The sequence below is a fragment of the Rhinolophus sinicus genome, linkage group LG05 (genome assembly GCF_036562045.2).
Source record: "Rhinolophus sinicus isolate RSC01 linkage group LG05, ASM3656204v1, whole genome shotgun sequence".
NCBI lineage: Eukaryota > Metazoa > Chordata > Mammalia > Chiroptera > Rhinolophidae > Rhinolophus > Rhinolophus sinicus.
In genome coordinates, this window is record NC_133755.1 from 95,402,721 (window position 1) to 95,417,584 (window position 14,864).

A 14,864-nucleotide genomic window follows, 5' to 3' on the forward strand; every position below is an offset into this window, starting at 1 on the left:
CCACTAAGGACTAATTAGGGAAGTAGGCTTAAAGAATAACCATTTACGGAGAACAAGCCACTGCACTACTACACAGTGAAAGACCTCAGTTTCAGGCTGAACTTTCAACAGCAGGTAAGCATTTATTCATTAAAATAATACATTTCAAATCATTGGTTGTAATGTCAAGAAATGGGAGCAATAGAGAGATGAAATTCATCATTACACAGGAAGCTTCATAGGTTTAGAGGAAAAGATGTTTCCTTTTTGTTTTTGGTGTTTGGTGTTTTTGGTGTTTTAACTTAAATTTTGATATGGGGAAAATAAGCATGATGAAATATAAAATGTTTTGCATTATGATATGGGCACAACTGGAGAAACAAATAAGAGATGACTCTAAGCAGCAAATCTATCATCTGAAAAATAATTGCTAGCTTTAGATTGCAAGTGCTTTAAGAAATAAAAAGTAACTTCTTTCCTCAACAAAGGTCCACCATTGTATTGCAAATGGTGTATTACACCACAAAAATAGTGATCTTCTGTTTTGTTTATTTATGAGAATTAAAAATCTCCCAGGAGAAGATCATGCTTTCATTGTCTAGTTAATATTAAGCAATAAAATACTTTAGGTGCTTACTGTGTGCTGATGGTCATTTGCCCCAAAGAAACTTCAGTTTCTAAAAGTCCTATGAGCATGATAATTTTCTTTGATAGGCTTCGGTTAGTGAGTCTGTTGTTGATAACAGTTTGGTAAAGGATCAAAGGATTTACAAACCTTTGCCTTCCAATTCTAGGACACATATTAATTACGGGGAATTTATAAGTGAGAGGTAAAGACATGATATTCTGATCTTGTAGTTTTCAGAGTTAATAGTTGTCATTATGACATTCTATATGGGAAAGGGGGGAGTCAGTCTCTCTGCCCTAACTTTTAGATTCAAAAACGAAAAATACTTTCTGCATCTGAGAATTTCTACATCCTGTTTTGTGGCCTTTAAAAATAATCTTGGTATTTAATAAGAGAAAGATCCTTATAAAATTCATCACTGTTTACTAAAAGGATATTCTCCAATGTTGCTCATTAATTATAGTATCCTCTGTGTGAACCCCTGCAAGAAATGTCTCTGATTTTAATGTCACAAACATTTGCCACCCTAAGTATTTTGTGAGTTGAAACTGCTGCTTAGTCTAGATAGGCATATGAAAGCCAGATCAAGTGGGGTTTTGAATATTTACAAGTTAGAGAATTGGACTTCATTTAGAGATGGTACAAGTGAAAAGTCAAGCAAATGCTATGGTCAAGAGCATAAGTATAATTAATTCTATGGGCAAACCGAATCACGTAACTAATCATGTTTGTTTCTCGCTGTGTTAGCTGCTGGAAAGCTGAGAGTAAAAAATGAGCTCTCACCTCCTGCAAGTACATTCGATTCTCATTGTTCATGGTCCTTATGTTCAATAAAGTCACAGAGAACACTGTCTTAGTGAATTCTGAACCATTACCCCTAAGGAAAATGCAGTGTTAGTCCCCTGCAAGCCTCTGGTCACAACATTTTCATTAGCCCATGAACACATACCCTTGTTTTACGCATATATATTTCTGTTTAAAGCCACATTATTTAATATATATTGTTGATTGATTATCACTGGATTCACAGTCAAGAGCATTATAACTCATGCCTGAAGCAAGCTTATCTAACAAGTGTATTTTTTCCATAAGGCACATTACAGCCTTTTTGCAGTAACCAGCACTGAAACACAATGCTTTGGGGCCATTTTAAACAGTGAAATCACCAACAAAAAGCAAAACATGCAAAACACTGAAAATGGTGGTGTTGGGAGATTCAAAATTTTCACTGCTCTGGGCATGTCCACAAATGACTGCAAAAGCACTGCCAGTATTGATTTTTGGAGTTACAGATACAGTTTAGCAAGTAGGTGAATTCACAAATATGGACTCCATGAATAAAGAAGATCAACTCTGTTTAGGGTTGTACTCCATACACTTTGCCTGTGGACCTCACCTGACTCATTACTTTGTACCTCTATTTTTCCCCTTGCCTGAATTTTAATTTAAACTTAATATTTCGTGATATAGTTTATCTATGTTTCGAAGTGGTTTTAGATAGTTTTGGGAACCAACTAGGCAATAAATAAGTAAATCATCACCCAATGCTTAGAATTCCTACCCTTTGCACTAGCTACTTTGCTATTATTAGAACATAAAAAGATCTCTAGACATCAAATCTAGTAAGAGATACACGATCAGCTTCCCTTTGAAATAATTTCATTTTCTCTCAACAGATATGGACCAGAAGAAATTAATGTGTTTAACATGAATGTAAGGATGAAATTCAGGGAATCAGTAATTCAGTTAGACTTAGCTAGTTGGCAGTTTCACTCATCGCATAGCTTGCTATCTAGCTACCTGTAATGAGTCTTAGTTTGTTTGCAGTTTGACCCATCCTGATATAATTCCATTTTCTCTTCATTTCTCCTCTCACTGATTAACTAAAGAACTCTGATCCCTTTCTCAAGGCTACCCATACCTCGTTAATTAACAACATCCTAACCTGGAAAAAAACAATTTCTTAATCCTCAGGCACTCGGACACTGGTAACCAATTTACAACTTCTTGCAGTTTTTACTGGTACTGCATTAAAGTCCCAGGCCTGGATGGCCAAGTCCGAGTCGAGAGTCTGGAGATAACATCACCTTCAAACAGACCAGACCCCAGGAATATGTCAGCCCTCAAACCTACCTGACTGACTCCCCCTTTCCCGTATAAGAAAAAGCTAACTTAAAGGTAGATGCAGCTGTCCACTCTCAAATTCTGGACTCTGCCCCAGTGATCTCCCCCACCCCCTCCCCCACCCCCACCCCCTCCGGTGTTTCTCTCCTTCCTACCTGAGGCAGCCATCATCTTTGGACACTGCTGTGGGCATTCTCTCTCTGCCCTAATTTTCATAAAAACTTCCTTTGTAGGGTTTGTGAATGCTTTCACCTTTTGTGAATGACCAGGGGTTAATTCCGCGCCATGATAATGAGGATCTCTTACGAAGTTAAAATTTTATTTAGAGATGACATGTGTGAGTGAAAAGTCAAGCAGATACAAGGGTAAAGAGTTGATGGCTGTACTTCTTTCTTTGCTCAACCTTTAGTCTGGAAACTTGATCTTTTCAAAGTTTCTAACGTCGCCCAGACTATGAGTACTGGGATGCAGAAGCCAGATTCTTGGGTGCTGCCTTGGCCCTTAGTTCTCTTTGACTCTTGTAAAGAAGACAAATGTCTCAGGTGTGCCACTCAGTGAACTGGAGCCCACAGAGCTTGATCATAAGAAACATGCCTCTTAGAAGTTCAAACTCACATGAACTGTATGATAGTGGTTTACAATGGATTTTAAGTAAATCACCAATGAACACTGCGTATCTTATAGCCACAGAGATGCCGCATAGGGAAATCAAGTAGCTTTCTCTGTCTGGAAAATGTCTTGTGAAGGAATAATCCAGCACAATCCCAGAAGCACTAGGTTTTTCTGTGCAGCTGAGTTCCCTTTGCCATCCTAGTGCCTGGCTGCGAAGAGTAGGTAGGGAAGCTCCACTACATTGAATATAGAAAAATAGGTTTCTTTCTTTAATTTAGTCAAGACCTGATTGGAATGTTGGGGGGGGGGTAGTTTTCTTGGGAACAAAAAGCAGGGGAGCTAGAGCTCGCAAAACTAGAAAATAGAGTTGTATCAGAATGAATGAAGTTGCATACATTCTATTTCGGCACTTTTTTGGTTCCTGAATTTTATGTGACTAAAATAAGCCCCAGCATTTGCCCACATCTAATTCTTCATCTGCCATCTAGTGTTTCTCTCCAAGTTGTTTCTCATAACCACCCAACATCTGACCCACTGAAGTCTTTCTCTCACCTTTGTCCCGCATTGTGAGAAAGAACTTTCCCTATCTAACCCTCAGATTCTTACTCTGAACTTCATGTCATCCATTCAATGACTACTTAGGATGCCCCTTACTCTGTACCAATCCCTGTGATAGGTACTGGGTATGCAGTGGAGGACAAAGCAGACGTGGGCCCTTCCCTTACGCAGCTCACTGTCTCCTTGAGAGAGACTTAAATCAAAGGGAACGTGAATAAGTGTCAAGTTACAACTGCCACTGTGTCCTGAAGGAAGAGTTTAGAGCACAATGAATGTATATAACAGGAAGACTTACCCAGGATAGATACTGATCTCTTTCCGGGATTAGGTCATTAGCACTCCATTTCCATGTCTTCTCTGACTTAACCATCCCAGTACCTCCCCGGAAGGGAGGACCTCTTCCGTGTTCCCTTTTCAGAGGGAGCAATGGCATTCAAAATTATACGCAGTGACAACAGGACTTCCAGGGTATTCCTAGGGAGATGCAAATGTTCACAGGCAAAATTTAAATGTGTACCTTCAAGTTTTTACCTAGGTGTGGAATTGCTAGAGCTCTGGAGAAGATGTTGGTGCTAAACTGTTCTACCAAATTACTGATGCTGGAGAAAATGTTGAAGAGTCACTTTCCTGAATCACTCAAGGTACTGTAACTCTGTTATTTTATGTCTTTATTTTATTAATCTGTAAAATGATGCCAGACTCGTGGCTGTTTCTCAAGTTTTTCTGGTGGTAAGACTATCCGGGAGCCCTTGTTAAACACACAGCCTCCCAGTCCTGTTGGAGTCTGATTCCATAGATTGTGGATATGGCCCAGATAATTATATTTTTGACAGTTACTCTAGATGACTTCCTGGAAAAGTTTGCTAATGCTAGACTAGATTATTTCTAAGGTAAATTCAAGTTCTTTCTTTTTTTAATGGGTGGTATTGCTGGTACGAACATAATATAGGTACACAATAGAACTGAAGTTTAGGGATTCTGATAACTTTTTTTGTTTATTTTAAAATCTTTATTTTTGAAGCTTTTTCAATGGCTTTATTGGTCCTCAAGCTTCTATCTGTTCAAGTCTTCTAAAAGTCTAAGAGCGCTTGCTGGTCACTCACCGTGTTTCCCCGAAAATAAGACCTAGCTGGATCATCATGTGTCTTTTGCAGCAAAAATTAATATAAGTCCCAGTCTTATTTTAATATAATATAATATGAATACCGGGTCTTATATTAATTTTTGCTCCAAAAGACGCATTAGAGCTGATGGTCCAGCTAGGTCTTTTTTTCAGGGAAACACGGTCAGTTATTGTGGAAGATGACAATCGAAGGTTACAACTAAATGTAAGGTTAGAAATGTTTTAAGCCCTTGGAGGAAAAATTCAGAATGCAATAAAATTGTCTTTGAGGGCTGAGTTTCTTGAGCAAAGAGCCCAACAACAGTGGTTTTCAAATGTTGCAGGCATGCTAATAACCTAGAAGAGATATAATGAATCATAGTTTCTGAAGATAGAGACCAGGGACCTGCATTTTTAATAAATATCTTAGATAATCCTTATTTACACTAAAATTTGGCCAAAAATGATTAAAGTCCTAATGCACTGTACTGGGTTGATTAAATCTAGTCATCTTGCCTTATTGATTGTGCTTAAACTATATGTGGTAGGGAAAATCAGAGAGCTAATTTGAGGTCATACAGCTAAAAAAGTACCAAATGGGCAATCTAACCCAAATTTTCCCGTTCTGAATGCTGGGGCTGACGTGAATAGATGGAATGAGATGATCGGCTACATTTATTTAACAACGTCTGACTAACTCTTTTGCCAGAGAGAACTACAAAGGTTTTGGTGACTTTTCGCAGGGTCATGAAAGATGTTATAATCATCAAGACAAATGATGGGACCTTAAATTATAATCAGTATATTTGCATAGTATTTTAGCATACAGGGAATTTCAATTTTTTTTTATCCTTCCAACAACTTTGTAAGAGATTTATTAACCCATTTTATAAATGAATAAATGAAGCTCAGAGACATAATAACAGCAAGTAAAGAAGCAGAGTCCAGTCTCAGTTCCTTTGATTTTATATCTATTGCTTTTCCCACAGCAACCTAGCTACCAGATGCCTAGATGGAGATATTTAATTTTTTTTTCTTTTACTCCTCCTTCAGTGCTTGGCATGGGCTTTGCCCATAATAATTACTCAATAAGCTGATGTTGACTGGTCACTGGAAACTTTATACAATAATTACGTATTCCCTATCTGTTCAAATCTTATTTTAAAGACTTCTGAATTCAGATTAGTTGACTTGATCTGAATAGCATGTATAATTTTTAAAAAAATCTTTCATGCTATCTCACTTGAGCTTCATCAAACTAATATTAATAGCTCTATATTAATCCCTCTGTTATATTAACACCTCTGAATAAGCTGATATTTATACTACAATTTTATAGATGATGTTACTAAGTCAATTCCCCATCACTAAGTGCTAGAGTTCAGATTTAAATCCAGTTTATCAGATTCCAAACTGAGTGTTGTTTTGAAATGTTTGCCTCTCATAACTCCATTTGAAGTAAGGATTAAAGAAATGAAACAGGTAGGCACAAATTGATATCTTTCTTATATAACCTTCTCTTTAATAGCTGCTTAGCTTGGTACTCCCAGTTTCTCATTTTCCATACACTGAATCTCTTTTTCCCTGGATCTCTTTATCCTACTTCAGTTATTGAATTGTTATGTGATGCCTGGCTTTGGATCTCTGACCATACTTTGAAAATATCCTTTCATTTACACTATGTCCTTTAAAGAATTAAAAAAAAAAAAAAAAAAGATAAAGAAAAGACAGTTTTATTGTTCATTTCTCTTCCATTCTTTGGAGTCATGGCTATGCATTTTATAATTTCATCTTAGTGTTAAAGTGATTAAATATCTCTCCAAATGTCCTTCACAAGCTCTAACTGCTCACTCCTCCAGCGTCTTTGCTTTCCCCTAGCCACTCCCCACCTCAATACTCACCCTTTGAATAAACAGCTATTGGAAGGATTTGTTTGTTTTCAACCAATGCCAAATCTTTCAGCTGATTCCAAACCTTTGACAAACAAGCTAGGTATTTGTATTTTTTCAGAATATAAATATTGAACAGAGTTTTTTCCTTTTAACTGTCCAAACATACCAATCATATTTAAGCTCCACTCTTGAATAAGGGTGTATGGTTTCCTCATGTGAAACTATTTTAATAAACTTATTTGTTACTCTGTAGTAAATGTATGACCAGCAGCCCCAGAATTGAATGATTAACAGAACAAGTCACGACCATTCAAGTTTACTTTAGTTCTTGATTTTCACAAAGACTGATCCATATTACACCGGTATCAGCCAGACTAAATTGGGAAGACACATTCTGTGAGAAGACTTCAGTGCGTTCCAGATTGCGGAAAACAGAAGAGAGTTGGAAATGTTCTAGGCATTGAAGCCAGTGGATTTTTATTAAGATAGTGATAAAGGAGGTAAAATGTAGGTTCCAATGTCCTTATAATTTAATTTTTTTCATTGAAATTTAACACCTACTTGAAAGTACATATAACATACTTATGCAGCTTGGTGAATTTTCACAAAGCCAGTATCTGTGTAACCTCCACTCCAAGAAAGAACATTACTTCAGAGGCCACTCTTCCCCCCTCCCCAACACTCCTTTCCAATGAATACCTTTCCTTGCTCCCCAAAAATAACCACTATCCTGACTTCTAAAGCCACAATATAGCTTTCTGTGGTTTTGTATATAATATCAATTGAATCACACAATAAGTATCTTATTAATGTAGCTTCTTTAGCCCGACATTATGTGCTGTTTTGTAATCCAGAGTATGACTAGGCCACTATTTTTTCCACTTTTGATCGACATTTACATTATTTACAGTTTTTATCTGTTATAACTTCCTGCTGTGAACATTGGCCTAGAGCTCAGTGCTCCTCATTCCTTCCACAACTTTCTCTTCTCTAGAAGCACACATATAAAATATGGTTATTTTGTGGGGCAGACATCTTTGATTCTTAGTGAAGAAATAAATGTGAAGGGCCACAGGACAGAATTCTAATATGACTTCAGTATTGTTTCGTCAAAAAGCATCTGATCAGCTATGGCAGGTTTCATGGATATAATAATGAATGAGACATAGTTACAACCCTCAGGGAATACTGACTGAGCCTTGCTCCATCAAACCTGAAATGCAGGGGGGTGTTTTTGGTTCATTTGGGGGGGGGGGGTATGTCACCACCAAGTGATGTTTAATTGTACTTCAGGATTGAAGGAGTAGTTGCATTTCACACATTATTTTCAGATAGCATAATACACTTCCAAAGCAGCTGAACATCAAAATTAACTTTTAAAAGATGTATGAGCCCTAAATCCACACAGAAGATTCTGATTCATTCAGTAAGTATTTATTGCTGACCTATGTGCCAAGCACCCATCTGGTAAGCCTATTGATTTAGTACCTCTCACTATTGTACTATTAAAAATATAAGTTTAGGGAGAGTTTTCTTAGGCTTTCAGACTTATTTTTACCAGTTTTCATGTGCCAAGAGAGAAGTCTGTATGTGTGTATGCTGTGTATATACTTATAATTTCCCCTCTGGTGGCCATAATTCTTCAGTAGATCAAAAAGTAAAGAGGGTAATAGTGCAACTTAAACAGCTGGTAATATGATTGGCTTGTATCTCTGCGTTCTCTGATTCAGGTTTATGGAGCAGTGATGAACATAAATCGTGGGAATCCCTTTCAAAAGGAAGTGGTATTGGATTCATGGCCACATTTCAAAGCTGTTATCACTCGGCGGAAGAAAGAGGTAGTTTTGAAAGTCAATAATAATAATAATAATAATAATAATAATAATAAAATGTTGGCATCAATTAGAAAGAAAAGATTAGGTAAAAGTGCTATTATAACCATCATAGTCGTACTTTAGTTTCACAAGCTACATATTTTACCATTAGCTTCTAATTTCACTGGCTTTGAGGTATCAGACGTATGGAAAACCTCTAGTTTCAGTGCATTCAGTAAAGGATCTCTGTAGTGTTTCATAACCTCGAGAAGCATACTAGTGTTTTACTGGGTTGGTGATTCCTTATGACCAATGACTTTGGTCATGTGGGTAAATAAGGAAGAAGACTGAAAAAGACAACATCTATCTCATTCTGTCTCTGAGACCAAAGAGAGGCTCAGCTGATCAAAGATGCACTTCCTGACCACATTAGGAAAGTTCTGAGAGTTCAATTTGGGTCTTATACATGGGTCCATTGAGTTATACCCTTTTTGTTTCTATAAATAAGTAAAACCCTACAAAAATGTGAAATAAGGATCTTAAAACCTCCCTAATATGAGAAATAAGCAAAATCTCCAAAATTTCTGTCCTTTCCCTCACTAGAGTATATTAGCCACATTCCCAGTTAGCCACTGTTTATAGGTGGCTAATTTTGCTAATGGAAATTATTCAGACACGCATAGCTAATAGTATCTAATCTATCTAGGAGTTCTCTAGAGGACATGTTTATGTTTTTATGATTGTGTCTTCTGTCCTAGGCTGAGACAGATGACCTGGACCATTACACTAATGCCTATGCTGTATTCTACAAGGATGTCAAGGCTTTCCAAGGGCTGCTGGAAGAAGGTGATGTTATCAACTGGGACCAAGTTTTTCAAATACAAGGTGAGGTCAAGTGCAAGATCTAGGCAGTTATTAGATCCTTTTTGTCATATATACCAGATACATAAATACGACGTTTCATATTACATATATGTGTGTGTGTGTGTGTGTATTCACAGATATATATCCATACATTTTATATATTTACTATTTATGCTTTACATTTTTGTAAGAACACTTATTTTTTACAGCCAAAGAGAGTTGACTTTTGGGATAGATGGAGACCATTTAAATGGGGCTGCTTTTAAGTAATATTTTTCTTTCTACTGTTACTGTAATATGGATATCATTGAATATCACAGCATATTTTCCTTATTACTCTTAACTCTTTACTATTACAGTCTTTTCAAATAACTCTGATTTAAGACTAAGAGAATAGGTAAGATTTTCTTCTTTCTGAAGTAAATAATTCTGGAAAGAGACGATCAAGTGATCTGCATAGGATATCCTGAAATGATTTTATAAGGAAAGAGTATATGTGAGCTCCAAGGAGATAACTGAATGGCCACCAATGCTAGTGGAAGAACTTTAGGCCAAGACAGAAACAGATTACGAGTTTCTGATAGTTTGGATGGACAGTTTCAGCTTCAGTGTATCACTTACTCTTTCAATTTTCATAATGACTGGGGTTAATACAGGCAATGAAGTTACTGTTAATATGACTGCCCCAATGAAATGAGTCCCTTGATCATTTTACAGGAAGGAAGGGATTCCCACATTAGAAATATAAAGTCTGGTATTATTTTTCAGCCACAAACAGCTGAAGCCCTCTCACAAAGAAAAGCTTCTGTCCACCTACAAACAATGACTAATGCATATTCATTACCTGAAAATGCAGAATCTTGTATAAAATCCATTTACAAATGCTCAAAAAGACCTTGTGGTGGAAGTTCTAAACTATCTCTCATCTTTACACATTTACCCCTGTTATGCTAATTAGAAGTGAGACATGGTTCTACCACTTGCTTAGCCAATTGAAAAAATTTTTCTCACTAGTATTACTTTAACATGGAAATAGATATAACTCTTCCTTGATATGAAAAATGGCAGTAATTGGATGGATATTGGTGCTATAGGCCTACTACCCTCAAATCACCTGAATCCATCATTATAGAGAGAATATCCCCATAACTGCCAATATTTCTTTTTCTCAGAAGGCTGAGCTGATAGCCATGAGTCAATTATAGTCATTTCAATTAACCCAATTGTCCTTCCTGAAGGCTTAGTGATGGCAGATAAGAATTAGTAGCACCTATGATAGCTGGAGCGGTAAAGGACCCTCATTTAGCACGTAATTCAGGGCCGCTATTACCTGTGGCTTCTCATGTGGTCTCTTGACTATCGGCTTTTGTAGTAATAGCTGTAATCTCCCTGGACTCTTGAATAGTTTCTAAGAGTTCATAGTATCTTTACTGTTCTTAATCAGAGCACCTAAAAAGGTGCTGTTTCCATGACATCCCCAAATCATGCACAATTCCATGAACAAAGCCTATCTACTGCCATGTAAATGTTCAGTCTTTTATGGTTTGTCACAGTGCAGGCTCTAGTGACAGCTACTAGTTGGGCTGACTGCCTGGACAGATGGAGCATGAGAGAGCTGAGCTACTTCATTCAGCACTGGGTATGCAGAGCAACAGTGCACCCTGCACAGCAGTGCCTTTGTCATTTTTAATTTAAGAGCCCTCCATCAACAATATTAAGTTAGGGTTAACCCACTAACCTACTCAGAGGAGCCAAACTCTGTGTGTTTGCCATGTGAGGGCAGGAAAGGAAAAAAGTATGCAGCTACCCAAACAGGCCAGGCTCCTGGGCTCACTCTGCGTGGGTGAGAAAGAAATTGTCTACATGAACACCGACGTGAATGTTTCAGAAGCCCGTCCTCTGGTAACCATGGTTCAATAAATGTCCTGAGTCTGGCTTATCCCACTGGCAACTTCTCCCTTTCTAAGCAGGTAGGGTGGACAAAGACAGAACAATAGGTGGAATTTCTTTTCTTCAGTGAGAAAGGAGAAAGTCATTTGTTAAAAGTGGTAACCCATACAAAGGACAAGAGAATGTAGTCAACAGCACCGTGGAAAGAGAATCAGCAAAATCGCGAACATGGAAACGCTACTCAGCAAACAACTGGATTCTTTAACAAATAAATTGAAATAATTTTTTTAAAGGGGAAGTGGGGATTAAAAGAAAACCTGCAGGTTAAAATATTTATAAGACAAAAAAATGGGTAAAATCAAACTATGGTGTTTAAGGATGCACACTTGGATAATAAAACCATAAAGAAAACAAGGAAGTAACTCATAAAAAATGATGATACTGGTTATTTTTAAAGGAGGGAGAGGGTATTGTGATTGGGAGAGTAGTAAATAGAAAGTGGCTAATCAATTTCTATTTTGTGGCTTTACTAATATGTAGTTAAAATATATAATAATTAAGCTATGCATTTTTATGCAGTGTTCTGTATCTGTTACATCTTATAATTTTAAAAGTTTTTTTTTTTTTTTTTTTTTTTCCTAAAGAAATCTGATTCTGACTTTTAGAAAGAATTTGTTCAGTCTAACTTAGGAGAAAGAAATGCTGTTTGAACTATCATCCATACCCTTGGTTAGCATGACCTATTTTTCTTGCATAGTCTTTTGAATTACTCAGATACAATTCAGTGTTATAATATAGGATGCTAGCCACAGCACCTATAATTTTAATAGAATTAATTTGAAAACCTGCTTATCTTCTCTTAGACTTAATTCCCTGAAAGAAGAGCCAAGGCTCAGATATCAGACCATTGAACATGACTTCCCACTCATATATTCTTCAAAAGAAAGTGACTTCCAAGAGAAGGAAACAAGCCTTCCAAGCTTGTTTGCTTGGAAGGCTTGTTTACAAGCTTGTTTCCATCTTGGAAACAAGCCTCCAAGATGTAGAAGGAAGTGGGGAAGTTAATTTCCAGAGGATTCAATCAATCACGACCCAGAGTGGAAAAGATAGAGCAGATAGGGATTTGGAGAAGACTAACAAAAGCTCTAAGTAAACAGAAGGTAACCTGCCATGCTGTGAGCTGTATCAGAACAGACCATACCATTCGTGTGTCGCACTGCAAAGCACCGTCCAGCACAGTGCTTTCATACAACACGTACTGAATAAAGATGTATAGATAATATAGTATAGCTTTGATGAATGAGTAGGATCTATCTGGGTGAGTTAAATTCACTAAGTTTATACCTTAATCTTTCTGTAATGGGCATGTAGGCAAGAGGCTGAAAGAGTCTTTTAAGACAGAATGCCATGCCAAATAAATCTAAGCTTTTACACTTTTAGCTGTAAGGTAGATCGTAGACTTTTACAGCTATAAAATGTCCCTTACCTTAAGGAGCTTAAGACCAGTCAGAGGAGTTAGAAAAATCAAAAGTCCCACAAGAAATTCCAAATTCCTAAGGGATAGTCCCATGAGAAATTTCCGTGGAAGATCATGATCATGACAGATAACATGATGAGACTTTGAAAATCCCATACAAAGTTTGAAAATCAGATAGGGAATAGCTGTAATAATTCATATAAATACACAGTAGTTTGGATAACACAATTTAGCAGACTGGTGGTATTAATGATGCTTAGTATAAAAATAGTGCAAGAAATTTCCTTTTCACACTTTCAAATAAAATGCCCACATCTTTCATTATGTCTTTCTGTTTACAGGGTTGCAGAGTCAGTTATATGATGTTTCCAAAGCTGTTGCCGACTCAAAGCAGTTGGATGTAAAGCTAACTTCCTTCCAGGCCGTGTGGTTTTCTCCTGTGTCAACTCTGCCAGACACCAGTATTGTGTATGTAAATCAAGTTTATGCATTTGGGATAGGACTTACTGCCATATAAGTACAAAGAGCTGCACCTCGAGTACTTGGTGTCGTTAAGGAATATTTAGGCACCTTGAATTTGGGCCATTGAGTCTAAATTTGAGTGTGTGTGTGTGTGTGTTTCCTTTCTGCTGTGCTTGATGGCTCATAATTCCCTGCAAAATCAAATCCGTCTTTCTTTATAGTAATAAATGAACTTAGGAGTCCTATATTTTCACAGTATACACAGAAAAATCATTCCTTGGCATCCTCCTGCCCCAAATAATTCTAAATAACCTCTGTTGTCTGAGCCCAAGGTGGTTGTCATTGATTTTTGTTGTTGTTTTAGAGATGAGGGTGTGTGACTGCCAGACACTAAATGTTTTAAATATATGACTTCCTGGATCCTTTCCACATTCCTGTAAAGTCGTGCTATCATCATTCCTTTTTCATTATTATTTAATCTTCAACATTTTCTGCCATGAGACAGGAGTGCATGACAGAAAGGGCTCAATAGTTTCACATAAAACACTTGAATCCATTTTCATTCACAAGTTTTTCTAAAAACATCTACAATTTCACAATCCCACCCACTTCCAACTCATTCCCTTTTTGAACAAAGTGGAAGTAACACAGAGGAGTAAATTGCAGAGCCAGGAAATAAACCCCAAGACGCCTGATTCCAGAATCCAATACTTCAAAACATTTGTTGGTTCATGAATGCATTCTTCTTTTCTTCTCACTTTGGAGTCCCTGCTCTGTCATTTACTAGTTGCCTTCCCTTCTGCTTAACCTTTCATCTCAATTTCTGCTTGAAAAATAACCTATATCATTCCTATATCTTTTTTTGTAAATAAATGAAACAAGATACTTGAAAAGTACCCACCTTGGTGAATGTTAGTTTTCTTCACTTCTGTGGAATATGTTAAAGGATTTATGGAGCAAAACAAGACTAAACCTAAAAAAGAATGAACACTGTAAGTGACATAAAGCAACTAGACTTTATCATTTTTTAGTTATGAAAATTTTCAAACACAAAGGTTGAGAGTCTATTGCCATGAACCTCCTCCCATTGATACATGGGTTATCTTGTTTCATCCGTACCCCATGTACTCTTTCTACCTCCTGGGCTATTCCGAAGGAAGTATACCAGACATTACCCCATTATTCTTAAATATTTTAATATATATCTCCATAAGATAAGGATCCTTAAAACAAATACTAATATCACATCTGTGATAGAGCTCCCCGAGACACCACCTCAGTGATTGGCTAGGAGGACTCCCAGGGCTCAACATATGTATGTAGTCATGACTGTAATCTGATTTATTACAATGAAAGGATACAAATCAAATTCAGCAAAGGGAAAGGTGCATTGACAAAGTCCAGAGGAAACCGCGCACAGACTTCCCAGAGTCCTCTCCCAGTGGAGTCACACAGGACACTC

At 37.1% G+C, this 14,864-nt stretch overlaps 1 protein-coding gene and 1 long non-coding RNA gene across 4 annotated transcripts in view; one reads left to right on the plus strand and one right to left on the minus strand.

The window, feature by feature from the left end:
• GLYATL3 (glycine-N-acyltransferase like 3) lies at positions 1-13,649 on the plus strand. 2 transcript variants are annotated; one of them, XM_074333056.1, is made up of 5 exons: positions 1-114; positions 4,426-4,542; positions 8,626-8,733; positions 9,468-9,594; positions 13,282-13,649. In XM_074333056.1, the coding sequence occupies exons 2-5, from the start codon at positions 4,465-4,467 to the stop codon at positions 13,455-13,457; spliced, it is 489 nt and encodes a 162-aa protein (XP_074189157.1). In that variant the 5' UTR covers positions 1-114; positions 4,426-4,464; the 3' UTR covers positions 13,458-13,649. The 2 variants fall into 2 exon arrangements, with proteins under 2 accessions (XP_074189157.1, XP_074189158.1); XM_074333057.1 differs by lacking the exon at positions 1-114 and having other exon boundaries at positions 4,355-4,542.
• LOC141571662 (uncharacterized) overlaps positions 2,862-14,864 on the minus strand; it is a 25,235-nt gene continuing 13,232 nt past the window's right edge. For both annotated transcript variants that reach the window (XR_012496632.1, XR_012496631.1), the window contains 2 exons: positions 14,304-14,375; positions 2,862-4,375 (listed from right to left, as the gene is read on the minus strand). This is a non-coding gene — a long non-coding RNA (uncharacterized LOC141571662). The remainder of the gene's footprint in view (positions 4,376-14,303; positions 14,376-14,864) is intronic.

Bases quoted from the DNA above. Each gene is read 5' to 3' on its own strand.
- GLYATL3 (XM_074333057.1), top strand. From the start codon at position 4,411: ATGTGTACCTTCAAGTTTTTACCTAGGTGTGGAATTGCTAGAGCTCTG. The intron at 8,734-9,467 runs GTAGTTTTGAAA...CTTCTGTCCTAG, and splicing joins TCACTCGGCGGAAGAAAGAG to GCTGAGACAGATGACCTGGA. The intron at 9,595-13,281 runs GTGAGGTCAAGT...TTCTGTTTACAG, and splicing joins CCAAGTTTTTCAAATACAAG to GGTTGCAGAGTCAGTTATAT.